This window comes from Sparus aurata, chromosome 17, assembly GCF_900880675.1.
Source record: "Sparus aurata chromosome 17, fSpaAur1.1, whole genome shotgun sequence".
Lineage (NCBI taxonomy): Eukaryota > Metazoa > Chordata > Actinopteri > Spariformes > Sparidae > Sparus > Sparus aurata.
In genome coordinates, this window is record NC_044203.1 from 28,019,589 (window position 1) to 28,039,412 (window position 19,824).

At 40.1% G+C, this 19,824-nt stretch overlaps 1 protein-coding gene across 1 annotated transcript; it reads right to left on the reverse strand.

Moving 5' to 3' along the window:
• Positions 1 to 6,226: 6,226 nt before the first annotated feature.
• rragca (Ras-related GTP binding Ca) lies at positions 6,227 to 19,583 on the reverse strand. The gene is made up of 7 exons (XM_030394045.1): positions 18,986 to 19,583; positions 15,489 to 15,692; positions 14,376 to 14,575; positions 11,008 to 11,122; positions 9,745 to 9,887; positions 9,179 to 9,327; positions 6,227 to 8,243 (listed from the first exon to the last, which is right to left on the reverse strand). The coding sequence occupies exons 1-7, from the start codon at positions 19,169 to 19,171 to the stop codon at positions 8,089 to 8,091; spliced, it is 1,152 nt and encodes a 383-aa protein (XP_030249905.1). The 5' UTR covers positions 19,172 to 19,583; the 3' UTR covers positions 6,227 to 8,088.
• Positions 19,584 to 19,824: the final 241 nt, after the last annotated feature.

Here is a 19,824-nt window from a genome sequence, read left to right on the forward strand (position 1 = left end):
GCCTGCAATCTGGCTTGGCTGTCATACTCATCAATATATCAGATTTATCAGAATTCTTTTTGCTCAACTCAGCAACCTCTACGTTGGTGAAGATTTTTATTAGCCCACATTCTTGTCAATCTTTAGAATCCTTACTGAATCTTTAATTACGTGAGTGCTCTCTGAAAAGGGAATTCATTAGTCTTGATCAGACTAAGAGATATACCAGTATTGCTACGTGTGACATGTGGAGAAACAGTGGAAGTAGGACGCTGACACGTTTTTCGAGCGGCACAAAAACAAATACGTAACTCGAAACTCAGAACTCATGCCAAACACGGGTACAACAGCAAGCCGCAGCGTCATTACAACGTCACAACTGTCTGATTTCTTCTCTAACACTAATGAGCAAGTGAGAGAGAGAGAGAGAGAGAGAGAGGGAGAGAGAGAGAGAGAGAGAGGGAGAAAGAGAGAGAGAGTACCCTGATTAGTCTGGCAGCATCAGTGTCAGACACTCAGCGGGGCGTCCACAGCTCAGTGTGTGTCTGTGTGTGTGTTATGTGTATATTCAAGCATTTGTATGGCTGCCAGTTTTTCGCTCTCTTCCCCCCCTTTTTTTTCCCTCTTTGCCATTCCCCCCTTTTTCACTTTCTTCATCTTTTCTCTCTCTCTCGTTCTCCAAGCTCCAAAAACTCTGATCCCTGCATTCGTTCAGTCTGGCAAATGACTGCAGGGGCTGACAATCCACTGTCAGCATGCGCCGCCACAGTCAATAACGCTGTCCCATGTCACCGCACTACACTGGCTAAAGCTCACATTTCTTATCCCTCCCAAAAAACTGCTGCTTAACAGCCCTTTTCTGCCTTTGCCAATCCTGCTCCACGCATCGCCATATCCCCCTCGTCTGCCCCCTCCAAAAAAACCCCACCCGACACGTTTTTGGTTCTCCAAATGACCAGAACATCCTTGGGTGAAGTGAATGCTGCATATTTTAAGGTCAAGAGTAGCACCCACTGAAATTTGGGACCAAATGTGATGTGCTTTTCCCGATGCCCCTGAATTCTAAGCAAGTGATGGGTGACTGATCTAGCTGTCTTACAGTAACAAGACAGGGTCATGTAGGCCGTAGCCAAATACACCCTCGGATTGCATACGCACGTATGCACGCATGCATGCAGAGGTGCAGAGGAGCTCAGACAAGTGTTACCAAGAAATTGTAGTCTCCCCGATAATCCACTTCTCCTCCATCGTGTTCCATTAACCTCACACATGCGCTTTCCCGTAGCCCGCACAGGCCCTCCACACACACACACACACACCCCCGTACACACACGTCTGTCAGTGTCAGGGCCTGTGTCGTCCGGCTCCATTGTATCTGCATGAGGCTGAGATAATGGCATCTGTCGCTGCTCCTTTTGTCAGCGCTGTCCCTGGCCCCTGCTCACTGCTGGTCCCCATTAGCTGGCTGCTGGCCCGCTGGCCCCTCGGCTCCACGCTCTGCTGCCTGACCGAGAAAATACAGGAGACGCCTGTCCATTCCCCTAACTCCCACTTTTCGTTATCCTTCCCTCTCCTGTCCTTCTCCTGGGCTCCTCCTACCGCTGCAGATTAAGGGTCCTCGAGTAGTTTGCTAAACTGGAGAGGTGTAAACTTTGAGAGGGAACGTGTGATGGCAGGTGTGTTTTGGTTTCATGGTAGACTCCATCGCAACAGAAGTTTCAAACTTGTCTTTTTTGTTAGTGTATCAGCAATGTGGGAACATGTAGAACAAGTTTTTGAAAAGGGGAACTCCCAGGCTACATATTATTTTTCCGATACCTCAATATCTCCTGAGATTCACTTTTTGCGTCAGACTTTTCCAACACAGGTGTTGCAGATTAATCAGCTGTATGGATTTCAGATCCACAAATTCAGTTGTGTTTTTTTTTTTTTCATTTTTGTTCAATCAGAGAGTTACTTTCTGATGTTATCTTTTCATCACATGGCCCACTACATTTTTGAAAATAAAATCGCCCCAAGAAAGCTGTCATGCCAATTATCAGAAATGCAAAGATATGCAGGTCATTATTTCATAATATACAAAAAAAAAAAAAGCAGCAAATTCTCCCGACTAGGAAGCTGAAACAATAAAAATGTTGATAATTCATGGTTGAAAAATGACAAACTATTAACTGGTAATTGGCAATTACCTTCCTGTCAATCAACTAATCCCACATGCTCTAACCGACTTCAGTTTTTCTTAAACAAAAAAATGTTTTGTTTTTTGTTTTTTTACAGGAAACAGTCCAGTGAAGAGAAATATGTCACAAAAAATTCTCCTTACTCGAGCTGGAAATAGAAACCACATCAAATAACATCAAAAACACAGTGAGGTTTGTCACAGAATACCTCATTATATTTGTGCTTTTAAGGCCGTCCACGTTCCTCCAATTTCAACAACTACTACAATTTCATCTGTCATACGACCTACATCTTTCCTCTTGCTCATAAAACTGGGTATTTGAGATTAGAAAATGACTTAAACGTCACAGTAAGAGACTATTCTTGAAGTATGCTATCATTGCTTTTACGTCCCTTCGTGATCAGCTGGAAACTTCAGTCTCTAAACTCTCCCTCCCAGCGCCGGCTCCCCTCGTCCGTGCTGCATAATTACACTCACTGGAGCTGCGCTACCTTACAATTTAACAAATGAAGTCTGTATTACATCTGTCACCTATCTGAGACGTCTCACTTAGTCACATCATTTTCCCCTCATCCCTCATAAGCACGCCTAATAAAATGTAAAGATGGGAGATAATGCGCCGCTCACTGAGTTTTATTAAGAACCCTAATGGCAATATCATTGTTGTAATGATACTAAGACATCTAAGATGAAGGGCGGACCGGCGTGCGGAAGTGAGCGTGACATCACAGGCAAAAAGTATGTGCTGCTCGCTTTATTTCATTATTGGTTGGGCTTCCTTATTAGGGGACAGGGGGCGAAGCAGCGTTGCCTTTTTGATAAAGCAAGGCAATTTCAGCAGCTGCTACGGTGCCAAATTACAGTTGTACATCATGCAGCTCTCTCTCTCTCTCTCTCTCTCTCTTTCTACTGCTTCTTCAACTTCTCTACAGTCTTCCTCTGGCTCGCTCTCTCTCTATCTGGAAGGACTCTGCGTGTGATGTTGATCTCCATGTTGCCTGCACTGCGAAGCAGAAAGATTGAGAGACGAGTGAGGGGCAACAGCTGAAACGGCAGACAACAGCCCCATCTACAGATAATGTCAAGTCACTGTGTTACTGAGTGAATGCGAGATGATACCAGGCGCTCTAAAAGTCGATACAGTTCTTATTGAGTTAAGACTTTCTTCATAAGAGTTTCAAACTCATATTGGACGTTTTGACTTGTTTAACTTACATAATAAGTTTAAGGTTGCTGATATGATCTTATTAGAGCTGCAGTGACTAAGTAAATGCCTCCAGCCAGAGTAAACACAGTTGGACAATGATAAAGACTTTAAGGATAAAGGTATTCACCAGTTGGTACATTTAATCTAGCATTAGTTAGTCTAGATTATGCAGTAGGGTTGCAATGGACGATGAGCTTCACTATCGAAAAACCCGACAGTTTTTTTTACAATCAGCCGATTCATCGTTTCATCGTCAATAAAATGTCCTAAGTAGTGAGAAAAAATTGCTCATCACACTCATCGCAGAGCCCAAAGTGACCGCTTTAAAATGCTCCTCTCATCCAAAACCAAAAGGCTGTTCATTTACGATCACAGATGACAAAGAAGAGCCGCAAATCCTTCAATTTAAGCAGCCGAAACAAGCAAATATTTGACATTTTTGTTTGAAGAATGACTGAAATGATCATTAATAAACACTAAATAAAAAGTCAATGTTTAGTTAATTAAACCTTAGTAAGAATCAATTTCATTGATAATGAACAATGAAATCCTCTATAAAACCATTTATTAAGCATTTAGTGAAACGTTTTCTAAACATCAGTTGCAACTTCATGACGGCCATCCAAGTCATGTTTATAGATGAGCGACACTGTTTTTATTAACCATTTACAATGAACTATAAACAATAGTTGCAACTTTACAATAAACAGTAGCTTTACAAGTTGTTTATGGATCATTTCATTGTTTAATAGTAAAATAAACTATTCATTAAAGTTTATTTAACTATAAATGTATTACTTATCAATGAAGGTTATGGAAGTGTTACAGATCCACACAATATTTAACCGTCACCTGATTTCATTTTTTATAACTTTTTCATTGCTACTTTATTGGCTCCCAACTGCATTTAAGTATTCTGTGTTTTAAAACATCTTGTAAACTTACTTGCACTTGAATGTTCCTGTGACACTGAATTTTTTTCCTGTGTGGGATCAATAAAATTGGTCAAAAAGGACAATGACAATTCCAGAACATTTGTTTTTTTGAGTGACGTCATTTGAGGCCCGGTGCATCATGGCCTCCAAAGCCAAAACATCTCTGGACCCCAAATGACCTTCACCACATCATAAACACGACCTCTCCCTTTATCTGAATATGAAGTGACTCACAGATCAACAAACCATCAGGCTGACGGGCCTAACCTATCTGCCATTAGGCCGTCGAGGTATCACACTTTGCTTTAATTCACCATCTTTCAGAGTGTCACACTTTATATTCCTTGGCATGGGTAGGCTACATGCGGATGCATAATTTATCTCAAATTAGCGCCTATTTGAGTAAGCATCAAAGCAAGGCGGCTAAGGTTGGAGGAGAGCTTAAGGAACCGCAGGGAAACCATGGCCAGGATTAATGCGGGAGATTTTTATAAGAAATTACTGGCTTAATGAAGTGGATAAAAAAGCTGTCAGTGTTTTATTGCATCTAAATTGTGTGGAAGTGGTGTTTAGCTGTCTCGCCTACTCCCCACATAATGGGTCGTGACAGTAGCTGTGAGGCTTATTTAACTTAACTGGTGAATAACTTGCATGGCGAAGCTATTCAGCGAGTTGTTTTTATATGCACTAAACCAAGGAGGGGATGTTTTTTCTTTTTACCCCTCCCCCGTCTGACTCATTATAATGCCATATGAACAACAGCCAACTCAAGAAAACTGACAATTAACAGCAACTCTGGTTTCATATGAGAGAATCACCGAGAAACACTGCTGTGGACATTTTCGCAAAGGTTAAAGAAGGTCATTTAGGCCGATAACACATAGAACTCGACTGCTTTAAGAATCACACATGAGCCGTCACGTCAGTACTGAATAATCGGTTTGCTCTATTGTTACACTGAAGGCCCAATAAATGATACAAGGCTTCTCTCTCCACGGCTCACGGTGGTTATAGAAGCTGCTGACATTTATAGTCGCACTTTAACAGGCTGTATAACTCACAATACAGGTTCAGCAGATGATGCATGCTTACTGTAAATTTAAGTATGAAAACAGTTATTGGGCTCGGAGAAGGGGAAGAAGTGAATATCAATGCACTGTCGGGGGAAGATTGAGAAGTCCTACAGCACCATCTTGTGTTTGCTTGTAGGTTTGCACTATATTTGATCACTTGAAGAGGATTTTCATTTGAGGCATCTTAAAAATACACCTACGTAGTGTAAAGATTGTTTTGGCTTTCTTTTAAGGGAAAGTTCACCAAAAGCTGTAAATGTACTACTCTACTCGCCTTAATGCTGATGAAAAGTCAGGTAATGTTTCGTAGCTCAGATTCTCCTAAACAACCGAAGTATTAAAAGGTTAAAAAAAAAAAAGGAAAAATCTTAATATTTTTTGCAGCTCGTCTGGCGTATTCCAAGTCTCCAGAAGCCACAAGATCCCAAATTGATTTAAAGAGGATATTTTCTGCCTTGACACGCGCTCGAGCATGTGTACTCACTTCAAACAAGGGTGTGTGCTAATGCTTTTAACTTAACAGCTACAGTGAAGATTAAGGCTTTAAAAGGGTTTAAATAAAGTCTTTTTCAAATCTATTTGGGATCTCTGGGCTTCCAGACACCTGTATGGAGCAGTTTCAATTTTTTTTTCCAGTTGTTTTTTCCGTTTTGAAAAGAATTCCCCATCTGTTTCAGTTGTTTATGAAATGCCTCAACACTGTTTTGCTTTAAAGCTCCACAAACATTTTGTGGGCTTTGAAACGTCATCCGACTCTGCATCAGCATGAGGGTGAGTAGATGATGAGTGAATTTTCATATTTGTTGTTCTCCTTTAACGCACCGCTGGCCAATTACTACATTGACAAAAACAAAATGTAAATTTATTTTTATTTCACATAGTATAGCATCACAATACACCAAATCAATCATCCATCACAGTTCTGATGTGCAAGTGTTTTTTCAGGTGATAATGACTGAGTTGAGAAGATCTTGGGCCTGATTCAAGAAAGCAAAATTCACAGAATTACCTGAATAAATCTGCTGAGCAAAAGGTAAAAGATCTTAAAACTCAGCAAAGTTATCAAGGTAACATGTTAAAGCTGCTTTGTGAGTCGGGCTCCTCGTCTTAAGATGCAATTCGCACATCTCACCCCTGATATAAACAAACAGAAAATGCAAGCATGAACATCTTATCTGTCATTCTAATGGCAAAAAGGAATTAAATTTGGTCGTTTTCTCCTTCTTTATCTGTTTAATTTTCTCGGTTAGATTCATTTTCACTTTCTCACCTTTAAAATACAATGAGCAGTGTTAATGGTTGAGAACAATACAAGCTGACAACACACTGACGTATGCATGCTTGGAATGGGTCTATTTTGTTGTAGTTGTGCATCCTGCTGAGCAGAGCCAAACTAAACACGAAACATGGCAACTTATGTTTTGTGTTCAGTCATTTTGGGCAGGACTAAAGCTTTAGCTGGAATAACATGCACATTTCAATCCGTTCGTATCATCTAAAAATGTCTCTATCAGCCTCTTTGGAGTGAGAACCCTCAATGGGTCCTGCACCTCAACCAGACCTAAAAATGCTCTAAGATGGCAACAAATAAGGTTTTAATGGTGACATGTTTTCACCATTTTGCGGTTTCTGAATCTTTTTTTTCTTAAATCAATTTTGGCAGTGAGACCATTTCCAAATTCTTAACCAAACTTATTTTTACAACCCATCAGAAAGTCGATCAAAACTTTGATTTTCAGAGGAGCACACACAGAAAAGTTAATTTCACTGGTTGAAAAAAGACTTTAATTATGCTAAGCTGCTGTTATCGGGAAGAAGGACCTCCTTCACCAGTACAAACAGCCCAGTCTGGGATCTAATCAAAACCTTTCATTGACACGCACACTCACTCATACATACATACATACATACATACATACATACATATATATATATACACACACACTCGCATACACGCACAAGACCAATTTAAATGGACAGCACAATCCCTTTTCAGTCTGCTAACAAAACCTTGTTTTCCCTTCACAAGTGAAACCAAAAAGCGAGTTTCGGGCAGCATTCAGGTAGGGTGAGGTGAGTGGTGTTGAGAGAAAGCTTGCACTGCAGACAAGCTTCATCTACATAAGGCCATCTCTGAACGTGTGTGGGATAGGATGAGCAAGTTCACACCCACCGTCTTTTTATTTCTAAATCAGCACAGAAGTGGTCGGGGTGGGTTCATCACTAGACAGATTCCTGAAAACTGACATCACAGTTTGTCCATATCAAGAGGTCACAACATGGGTTTGTTTTTCCTCCTCACATTGTTCATTTAGGGACCAGCAGCTAATTATCACAGCCTCGGACCGCTGAAGGAAATCCAAAGAAAGATCCTGAACCTCTTTCTATCCAGGTGCAGTTTTACTTTCTTGACTTCCTCACAGCCTGTACAGTGCTTTGCATTTTTGCATTAGCATGAAACAAATGCGAGAATTTCCCTTCCGTCTTAGCTCGAGAAAGCCTGACCCCGCTGCGCTCCAGTGCTGTCTCACACACACTCGTGGCTCAAGCCGTCTCTCAGTTATTTAGGTGCCGGGAGCAAGGGATTGTGATTTGCGAGTCGGTGAGCCCCAGTTCAGAAGTCTCTCCTCTACAGGCTCCCTGGCCCATTTCGATCTTTCCGTTCCTCAACCCTCTTCTTGCGTCTTTTTGTGTTTTATTTTGCATCAGAGTCTAGACAGTGTTGCGCGGCGTACCGTTCAGTGCAACGACCTTGGTGCAGGGCGAGCCCACCGCCTGGGAGCCCACTGGACGCGGGGTGGAAACCCCTACCTCAAATACTTCATGGATGGCCTTCCGGAAACAGTGGAAGTTGTAGTCTATTAATCCTAAAGAGGAAAGATACATACAGCGGGTGAATAGATTTGTTATGACATTCAAATGCGAAATTTCAAAAACAAGCTTTAAAAAAAGCTTCACCTACAATTGTATAATAAATTACTCATCTACAACACTACACTACAACACATGTTACGATTTGCCTGATATTGAACGAGAGTCATTTGGTTTTGGACTGTTGGTTGGACAAAGAAGCAATTTGAAAACGTCACTTCGGGCTCTGGAAAATTGAGACAAGCATTTTTCACAAAATAATTTTTTCTACATTTTGTATAATGACAAAAATCAGTAGCTGCAACCCTCAACATGAACACCTTATAAATTAATAACTAAATATGTAATAATGCAATTAAAAGAACCATGCAAATCACCAAACCTAAAATGCTAAATATGTGCATCTCAAAGATAAAGTCAAACAAAAACTGAACATTACAAACTTTAAACTTATTTAAGTTACATTCCTCACATTACTAGAAGTACTACTGTACTTAGTTATGAAAAATACTTTTTTGAGGCGTTTGAGGGACAAAGTTTGAGAAAATAAGCCAAACAATGTCATCACAGTTATCTATGACACTTTTAATAGCCAGCCTGTGTTAAGATCTGAGGGCATGGAGTCTGACAGACATGGAAATTCACCAGGCGAAGTCCGACAAAATATACTACTGAATGGCATTATATGACGTGTAGGATGCAGTGTTGTTGGAGCTTGAAACATCTTCTTCTGCAACAGTTTTCACCAACCATTCTAATATGTCCCAAATTTCATGAAAGTTGAATGCAAAGTCTCTGTTTTTTTCCCCTTTAATGTGTTTGTTTTGAATTCATAACCTCGTGGAAGAAAACTGACTTGAGGCCACATCACCATTAGCCAAATTAAGCCAAATGAGCTCGGGGGCATCACAGATTTTCCCTGACAGTTTACCTTTACGCTCGAAGCTTTCTTCTCGCAGGATGCAGACAAGGGCCAGGAACTTGGTGACCTCTTTCAGGTACAGCACAGTGGTGTTGTTGAGCTTGATGATGGCCATGGACTCCTTGTCGTAGGCACTGCCGCTGCCGTCCTCCCTCAGACTGTTGTGGCACAACACAGCACAATAATGTTCAGGGGGAAAATGTGAAAAAAAGACAAAACATTGGAGCATGTGGATGTGGACTAATTAAGCAAATAAATGCATAATTAAGTTGTGCTTCAATGAAAGCATCCTCAAGCAAAACATGGGTGAGCTTCTTATCTTGAAGTATTAAGAAATTACAGAGGATTCAAGTGAATTTGTTTTTTCTGTATTTAATATGTAAATTTATACAGAAAGTTAATTCAAAATCTGCTTTATAGATACTCCTCCCTATGTTTTCAATTCCTTTATTATCAAGTTAAAGCCTGTGAAAATGCAAACTGCATCTAAATGAAAGGAGGAGATGAAAACACAGCTATAACCCAACTCTGACTTAGATTACTAACATACAGGTAAACAATTACAACGCGCTCACCCGTAGATGCAGGAGACGTCAATGACCACATCGATCATGTCACAGCACAGTTCATAGGACTGCATGTCTACAGGAGAGCTGTCTGTGGCGATGTAGATCTTGCTGACCACATCGAACAGAAAGGCCTTCTCTATCCCTGAATTCTGTCAGTCACAAATATGAGCCAGACAGGAGGAGACAAAGGAAAGGAAATTATAATATGGTGTAAGAAAAGGGTACTTCTATCTGATGAGTTACATTGCTTGTTTGATATTGAGACACTAGGGGTGGGGTGCTGGAGATCATTTTCTTAATTAATAAGTGTATAAACCGTCGGAAAAAAATGAAAACATGCTTGATTGTCATCATGTTCTTGTCAAAAGCACAGGTGACATTTATACCATTAGTGATGGATCCATTCCATTTAGGTGAGCTAGTTCCAGGGCTCTGGTATCGCTCACTCACTGACGTGGCTTACTGTGACAGTTCAGCCATTGTTAATGTTGTTGGTCACACCTGTGCTTTTCCCACTTCCAAGTCAAACTGTCTGCTGTGAAAGGGGTCTACTGTTGCTGCTGAATATTCTAACTTGGGCCTAATCAGTTGTTTTAGATTTCAACTATAAGTATATCATTTGCTCGGTTAGACAAATATTTTGAAATACTGTCAGCCTATTTTATCCATTTGCTATTTCTCAATTGATTTTCCAGAACTTACCAATAAACTGTTTGATCTGATGAAGAGTATGTGCGTAGGCATTCACTGCTTTCTGCTCTGAAATCTGCCAAAAGTTAAGGCTACAAACATTCCTATAAAAGCCCAGCACTACTGTTAAATAATATTTCGATTAAACCACTTTGTCGTTCCAGATGGCTAATAAATGTACCGCTTCTCTTAAACTACACCCTGCAGGGGTCTTCAAGATATGAAGACCATTTCTTAATTAATTTTGCTAATATGAAGGATATAAAAGATGTAATTTCCATTACTTAATAAGCTTCCATACTATGAAGGCTTCACAGCTGAGTAAGATCTCCCAGTGGTTATCAAGAGCAAAATATTAAAACATGTTCTGAGAATATCTGTAAGTAAGAAATTGTGCAACATCCACAAACTTGCATTACATTCAAAGACTGCACAGGCATTGGAGGAAACGCTGACTTTACCGCGACATCAGAGCTGACAGTGACTCATATCAAGCTCGCTGTCACACTTAAATCACGCTGGCCAATGACAAGCTAACAAAAAGGTTCATTCACAAAGTGTTGGATGCTCTTTACTTACAGAAATGAAGATGTTTAGGAGGTTCTCCAGAGTGGGAAGCTGAGGGATGAGCTTCTGCACCACTTTGCTGAAGGCCTCAAAGATGGAGTGGTCGTAAATACTCGTCAAGTAAAAGCTGAATGGGGTAAAAAAAAAAAAAAGGAAGTGAATAGGCAGTTATGAGTAGCAAACTTCTCACTTCCTCAAAGCGCACATGAAAGCAGGTATAAATACTGACAGTCATGGGATCACATGACAAACAGACACTGTATGGTAGAAAAGTTGATTTGTTGATTAATGCATTTTAAACCTGATTCAGACATAAAAAACGCAGAAATAAGAACAAAATGTTAGCAAAAAAAAAAAAACATGCCTTCACATGACTGTGGAAGCACTGGACACACATGACTTATGGACTATGGTTACTGAGACACATAAATAAAAAGGTCAGACCCCGAGGAAGGCCAGTGACTTCAGCCAAATGGAACTGTCTGCATACATTTGGCAGGAGCTCAACTTTACAATGCATTACAGTGAAGAAAGCCCCAGAGAGCCGCGAGGCAGAGCAGGAGAAAAAGCCTTCTCATCGCTGCCATATATCCAGGCCCGGTCCGGCTGTCTAACCGGCATAAAACAACAATCTCACCCCACATAAAACACAGTGCAGCGTGAGTCGACACGCAGAGTAAAGCTGCTGCAGGGCTGACCCGGGATCAGCCAGGACATTCTGCTTGATTTGTACACAACATATTTATAGTTTCTACACAATATGTCAGGGAACAGGCTGCAATTAATGATTATTATTTTTTGATTAAAGCTGCAGAAAACAACATTTTTCACTAGACTATCACAATCCTTTTCATCGATTTCTTGTTTAGTTTGTTGAATGATGTATTAACTTTGAAATAATTGCTATAAATTATATTTTATTTCATGTCCCTGATATGACAACATTAGCACAGGTACAGGCTTTCAAATAGAAATGAACTTTTAAGAATATTCAGACATAGCTGACCTGACATCCATCGACTAGAAGTATTAATTTCAATTTTACACTATTTTCAGCAATAGGTTTAACTTTGAAGACCCCAATAAAAAGAGCTGAAAGCATGGAATTATAATTTGAAGCAAATATTAAAATATTCTGAATAAATAAAACTAAGACATAAAGGGGGCTCTTAGATATCAAGATCAGCAAAAATGATAGGGATCACGTAGGTACGTGTATAGATAAGTCAGCAAGCACAATAAGATGTGTATGATGAGTCGATAATCATAAAACAGTGAAAAACAATCATTACAATTAACATCTTCTTGCTGTTTTTTACAACAACGTAAGCCCCCAAAATATATTAGCTCCAATTACTTATTAGAAAATAGAATACAATTCTCACACTTGAGAGGAGCCATGGATGTTTTAGGGGGCATTTTGGATTAAGAAAAAACTTGATGATTAAGTTGATTATTGAAATGGATGAACATGTTCTGTCTATTGAGTCACTAATCTAATAATCACTTCAGCTTTACTCAATACTTCGTCCTCTGGTTACATGGCAGTTCAATTGCCAATATTTTCTTCAGAAAACAACAAACCAATCAACCAACTACTGTTAACTACAGTGACATAAAGGACTAAGAAGAGAACGACACATGTGTACTTTAGCCTTCTTTCTACATCTCAAGTACGTCAGACCTTTGGAGCTTGGCTCATAGCAGCTCTGGTATCTGAAGCACAGATCACCATTTCTTCATTAGGAGGGCAAAGAGGAATTTCACAGTAACACGGAGTATGTAGGACGTAGGCTGCTGTACATCAACACTTCTGAAAACAAAAAACTAACCAAGCAATAATTTTCTTCTTCTTTTTTTTTTTTTTACTTTTGTTGACTGCCATCATGTTGTCTGGTGCTGAGTTTCACATACTGACAGAACCATTTTGATAAAAAGTTCTACTCAGGGATTGAATTACATGTCATCTGCCTGAGATATCATTTTCATATGACTTCATGTACAGACTCGACTGAATGAAAGTGGGACACCTTGAACTGTTTGCGAATGCAGCCTTATTTTCACTTTCAGACTTACACAAGTGTGATGCAGTGGGAGGAGAGACTGGCCGGGTCTCTATGCTGACTACATGTTTTGTGGTAGTTGTTTTAACAGAATTGGTAAGAAGAATACTGAATGATGTGCTTAACGAAGCAACTACAGTAACACATAACCAGACTACTTCCTTGTATGTATAGCAACTTATTTTAATTCAAATAATGCCATGATGGAGAGGCAGAGGGACAGAGAGCCTGTCTGTGTTCTCAGAATGAAGCACAGGTTGGGTTAATCAAACCAGGTCTAAAAATACCTGCACATTTCCATGTAAGATGTTAGAGCCTGTTCTCCAGCTAGTTAAATAGACGTCAATAAATCTGTACAAGTTACGCTTGACTTCAGTCACATTCAAGTATAGTAGCTAAGTGAACAAACTGAGTCTTGATATGCTTTTTGAGGGGACGTAAGGTTTCTAGTTAGCTGCTGTACCAACCTGTTGGAGCTCATTTTCAGATGCCAATGTGTTTTTGGTCAAATTCGGGTAAATCTGCTCTGCTGAACAACAGCCTCGCTTTTAAATGTTTATTAGATGTGTACTGTTCAGCTTTGTGTCTGATGCCTTGTTGTTCTGAATTTCTCTTAACGATGCCATCAAGCATTAGAACAGATGGTAGTTAAGCTTGGGCTTTTAATTTGATTTCGTGACAGTAACAGTTGTCATTGTACAAACCAAACCATGCATGTCCAATTCTGGCGATTTGACATTTCTGAATGCAATTTAAGTGTTACTTTATGACTTCAGGATTTAATTCACCAATTCAAAACCCACCAGATTATCTGAAAAACTTTATTATAACAAAAGCTGCAGTGTATCTTGTTGCAAATGATTATAAAGCATTATTTTGCAATGTCAGTAACATGCAGGTAAGACACCCTGATGTCGCAAGAGCCCACATGCTTTGGTGTGTTTACAAAATGGACTGAGCCATTATTTTTCTTATTTTCACCTCCCCACATTGCCTGGATTTTTATGCCACATGCCACTTACATATATTTCCCACTTTGTTATAAAATGTTTTAACATTTTATAACAGAGGATGTCTGATGTCACTCAAAGAAAGAACAGCCTTTTATTGCTATGCAGTAAGAGAAATTATGGTGAAATTAAAACTAAACATGCATAGATAACAGGTGTGAGTCAATTTACTTTTAAAACAAAGTGCGTGTAAGATAACATGAATTAGAGAGACGCTCTATACCAACTTCCTCTGTGATTGAACAGGTAGCTTAGAAGAGATGTAAAGATGTGGAAGTGAAATCATAAAATGTTGAACAAAATGTACCTGAGATGCAGCTTTTCTAAGCTAGCGTCTGCCAGGTCGTCATTGGCTCTCTGATGGATGTCTCTCTGGGTCTCGATCTTGTGGTCGTCTGAGAGGCCGTCCACTTTGTGGATAAACACCTCGAAGTTGATCTCTGGATTGACTCGGTATGCTCGTGAAACAGTGAGATGAAGCCTGCCCAGGGCCTCCACGTAATCATCCTATGAGAAAGAAATATACCAATACAAAATGCCATTTGTACATCTTTTCAAAAGGTTATTATTTTAACTTTTAACTGCACTACAAATAAAACATAGTTACCTACACTCCATATTTTCTGTCTGCATTCATGCACATTTCTGCTGTACTGTCATCAAAGTTTATACAATTAAGAACAAAACAATTAAGATTTGTTAAACATTTAGATACCTCAAAATCACACCAAAGTTCTGCTTAAAAACAAAAAATATTTTTGTGCAGCTAAAGATTGCACATAAAAGATAAACTGGTATAATAACTATGCCAGAGCTAATTTCCGTCAGTTAAATGAACAGGAAAATCAAGCCTGGCTGCCTATTCAACGTGTTACAGTAACAACAAGTATACGGAAATGTTCTGCTGCATTGTCTCCCTAAACAACCCGACCAAAAACAAGCCTGCTCAGATATCACTGTGACCAAGTGCTGAAACTAAATGAATCTGATGCACCTCCTTGAGTAGAAATAAACCCCGCAATCAGATCAGCTGTGGCTAACATCGGAGCTGAGATTACTTCTTGAAAGCACTTAGGTTCATGTGGATGGCACCGGCATAAAAGCCATGGCGTGTAATTGGTCTTTTATCCCGGCTGCTCTGGTTGGTCATCACCGAGTTCATTCTGTTCCTGACAAAAGCCGTGAGCACTAAAATAGTTTATTTTCATTATGTGTGGAGTTTCAGCTTGATGAAATGGAAAATATACATAAAAATGGTTGTGAATGTTGTCAGATTTTGTGTTTTATAAACATGTCCAGTCAGAACACAGAGGAGACGAGAAAAAGCTAAATTTAACATTTTTAGTCGGCATATTTGAAACATGACACGTTTTTTTTCCCAATAGCAGGTAAGTGTTTCATTTTCTTTTCATTTCTTTACCTGAGCATCGATGACAAATATCAAAGCCCCGGTTCCTCTGAAGATCATCTCATAGTCGAAGGTGGGGTCGAAGAAGTCGACCTGACCTGGGAAGTCCCAAATCTGGAAGTTGACAAAAGAGCTGCTGGAGATGTCGTCCTTGTAGATCTTGTTGGTGCTCTCCAGGAACAAGGTCTCATTGGGAGACATTTTGTGGAACACCACCTGAAAACAGAGTTGATGTAAAGTTTGAGTAAATGCAGATGACTTGTCTTGATGTGCTGAAAGCTAATACTATATAACACTGGGGTAACAATTTCAAGGCAGCTACATAATTTCAAGTTGACGCTTTAGCCAATCAACATGCCAACAGTGGAAAAGCTGCTTAGGAGTAAACAGCTGAGACACTTTTCTGACTTAAGGAAATTACAGTTCTCCAATACTGCATGTAACTTTGAAATTACACATAAATATAACAATATTGTGGCCTGGTAGAGACAGAAAATAACAAGTTAGAAGACATATAAATACAACATTACAATTACACTCTGGTGGTAAAATAACCAGCATCAAAATACCACAGTGAATATGCATTCTTTTGGGATCCATTATGGACACACATGCACCAACTGTAGCTATTTTCATTAGATGTGTTGCTTGTGGAATTTACATATTCAATTAATATCTTGTTTTCATAACTTGCCACTGAGATTTATTTCAAAATGTATTTGGCATCTGATGATCATGTTGCTCACAGCCAAGAGACTAATTTTAATTAACTGAAAAGCCTCCTCACAACCATGTTTTCTAAGAGGAATGGATTTAATGGTTTGGACCATGCAGAATAAGAATGAATGTATTAGATCTAACTGCCTGCCTTATTTCGTGTGAGGTAGAAAGGCAGACCTGAACTGATACTGTGACCCCCTTTCAGATTCCCTTTTGTCAACTTTTGTGTTCTGCTTTGTTTTATTGTATGTTTAATGAAAGTCTAACGTTTGTGTTAAAAGGTTGAAACATTTTGTCACACATTCTTTAATCACATTTGCCCATGAGACTATGAGAAGTGCTTAACATTTTAAGGCTTCCATTTACAATTATAGTCATCGTCGTTTTATCTGTGGATCATTTTCTTTTATTTATCTATTCATAGTTTGGTCTTTAAAATGTTGCAGTTCTAAAGCATTTATTAAAACAACTAAAACATATCACATGTATCTCTATATATAATAAATAATATGTTATATCTGTATTAAATATCTATTATATATACATATATTGTTTTCATGAGAGATTATTCCAGCTGTACTGGATTTTGGTTTTTGCCATAATCAAGCACAAAGACATCATTCATATGTCACATGCAATGCAAGAGGGAAAAGGGCAAAACACTGCAGACTGTCGCAACACACGTCACTCTACATTCAGCATTTTCCATTGCATGCTTTCAAGCAGCGGACTGTAAAACTGCAGCTGTAAAGTGAAGTATAGTTAAGGGTTTATAAGGGTCTTAGTCTGCTGAGTACAGCAACAGGTGGAAAGTAAATTGCAGTAGGTGATGCTGGAGGACCTGGGAGTGTTCTCTCCGCCGCTGCCATTTTGAATTAGTGTACGGGGCCACTAAGGTCACAGGCCAGTGAACCAGCAAAAAGCCAAATCACATGTTTTTCAACTCAAACTGGAGGCTTTTCAGAGCATTAATCTGAGACTTGACGGTGTGTGGATTATTGCAAACTTGTGCTGCAAAAGTGCACTTCAGGACTGAAAACTGATATTCTTTACTTTTGATACTTCAGGCAGCATCTGTAGGAGAGACTCCTGCCGAGTCACGCTATATCCAGCCTGATTCTACTTCCCCCTTGATTTTTAACATAAATAATAAAATATCATAGAAAGCGCAACTGCATCTCATCTATTATTCAACTACAGTGCCAGTCTAAAAGAGGTAGTCTTGAAGAATTGGATCGAGACAGCTAACCTTGATGTAGGATCACGCAAAAGAAAAAAGCGTTCAGATCATGACGGGGGGTTTACCAACTGCACAAAGTGGCCCAGAAAAGTCCTGGATTCTTTGCATGTCGTTGTCGATGGACACTGGGTCCATTTTGCTACTTTGCACAAATCTGGATTTACAACTGTAACATGAAGATGGTGAAACAAAGCAAACTTTGTTCACCGTTAATACACCTCAGTTACATGTAGGTCAACAGATTCAGTTGCTCCAAGTAGTCATTTTGTTCAGCTGGAGCTAAAGTCAGCAACATTCCCTTAGTAATGTTGTGTCTTCATAATAACAAGCCAACAGCAGGAAATATCTCGGCCAGAAGGCCAACATAAAATGTTTTAAGTCAGTTGTTCCACTTCCATCTGGGAATATAGAAGTATCTGCTGCCGTACCACCAGACTACGGGGCAGCTTCATCATCAGGCTATGTGAGACCTAATCCATCCTCAGAGCTTTGTCATAAAAATTGTTTTAATTTCTTAAACCCAATCCAATGGCAAGCATTCAGATTAATTATATATAGAAATAGCTAATCTTCTTGCTGATGGTCTTTTTTGCTTATGCAAGTCATTTAGAGAGAACTGTAATTGAGACTGCTGACTGCTGACTGACCACTTTAAAAGTTCCTTGTAGTATGTTTCTATCAATCTTGCATTTTCCTGCAAGAACATGACATTCATCATTAAGGTATAGGGAAATAACAGAGGTGCTACTTCACACAGCAAAAGCCAAGAGTGCGATTGTGGTTTTCGGCCTTCATCTTGATCAATATGATCACAAGACGAGCTGCGTCACATCTGAGTGGTTTACCACTTCAGCTAAAGAGAATTTTCTGGGGGGAAACCCTGCTGGAGTCGTGGCTGATCTGGACTTAGCGTGAACTTGGAGGTGACAGGGCACAAACAGTACATAAAGCACAGGGGGGGTTAGCAGGGGCCCAACAAATGTCTTCCCTCAGAGGCCCCTTAAACTCGTTAATCCGGCCATGATTTAGTGTGTATACAACGAGAGAGAGACCATGATGGCCAAACCGCAGATGCTCTGACTGGTGCACTGATTTAAAACAATGTTATGACTTGCAGAATGGAAGGTGTGGTCGGCGTCATGTCATGTGAGAGCTTCGCATCAGACCTGCCCTGTGCCTCACAGCTGGGTGGGACTACAGATATATTTGGCACGTTGGACAAGTTGCTAACCAAACAGTCACATGCTTTATGTCCACATATCAGTAAAGATGCACCTAGCATCTCTGTCCACCTGGTTAATCATTCACAGCTACAGCTAGCCACCACTGGGGGCTAACTACTTATTAGCTGCGGGAAAGCTTGTTCATCTCAGCACCCCTGCTCCCATGTAGCTATAACGTTACATGTGTTCTTGATAGCCATCATCACTTACGACATGCTAAACTACCTTGCTAGCTATTTTGGCTAACGTCCCATTTACTTGTGTGTGGCAGTGAAAGGCGCCGCCGCTCGCCCCGAAAGGGCTAATAGTTGAACATCTCTGCCTACCTTCTGTATCGAAGATTTGCCACTTCTCCTCAAGCCCATTAGAAGGATTCTCGGTTTGCTGTCGGACGGCGTCGGGCTGCCCTCGATGTCGGCCTCCTCCTCCTCACCATAACCGAAATCTTTGGGGAACGAGTCTGCAACCCCGTAGCTGTCAGCCAGCTGTTCCACCTCGTACTGAATCGACATTTTGACCTAACGACGGTCGCTTCCCCGCTTCCCCCCCTTACTTGTCGGTCACCACACCCGTGTTTGTATCGGACGATCGGTATGCGACACAAACTAACGTCACACAATGAAAATAGTTTGTCAATAATGCCCAGGCTACTTGGAAACACCTAGCGTGATCCCACACATTTCCTTAGGATTTCCTCTCTAGTGAAAAAAACTCGCCCCCTTGGTCCAACTTGATTCTGATTCGCTGCCTGAATTAAAATACGACAAGCGATTGGTCGAGCGGCCTGCCACTCCTACTGAGGTTTGTCGCTGTCACCTGACTGGTACTCAGACTTGTTTTGTGACCTATCACCCGAATGTGAAGCGAATACACAGCCCTGACACACCAGTTTAAAGCCGTTGGAGCATGTAACAATTATTCGCAATTTGTTTATTAATATTTGCTGTAAATTAAAAGTGAACATGCAAAAAAAGGTTGCGTAAAAGGGGCCAAATAGAAAGTGGGCAATTCGCTTGCTCCGCCATTTTACCAGCAGATGGCGGCAAACATCCACCACAGTAGAGGTAAGGCTTTCACGGTCTTTCCAAAATGTCGGAAATTATAGTTAAAATCGCCAAAAAGACCCCCAGAGCGTTATTTTCAGGATATATGTTTTGCTAGGCGG

Excerpts from the sequence above, each read along its gene's own strand:
- rragca (XM_030394045.1), bottom strand. The coding sequence starts at position 19,171 with ATGTCGATTCAGTACGAGGTGGAACAGCTGGCTGACAGCTACGGGGTT. Across the intron at positions 15,693-18,985 it reads GCAAATCTTCGATACAGAAG|GTGGTGTTCCACAAAATGTC; the intron begins GTAGGCAGAGAT and ends CTCTGTTTTCAG. Across the intron at positions 9,888-11,007 it reads TCCTAAACATCTTCATTTCT|AATTCAGGGATAGAGAAGGC; the intron begins GTAAGTAAAGAG and ends TGTGACTGACAG.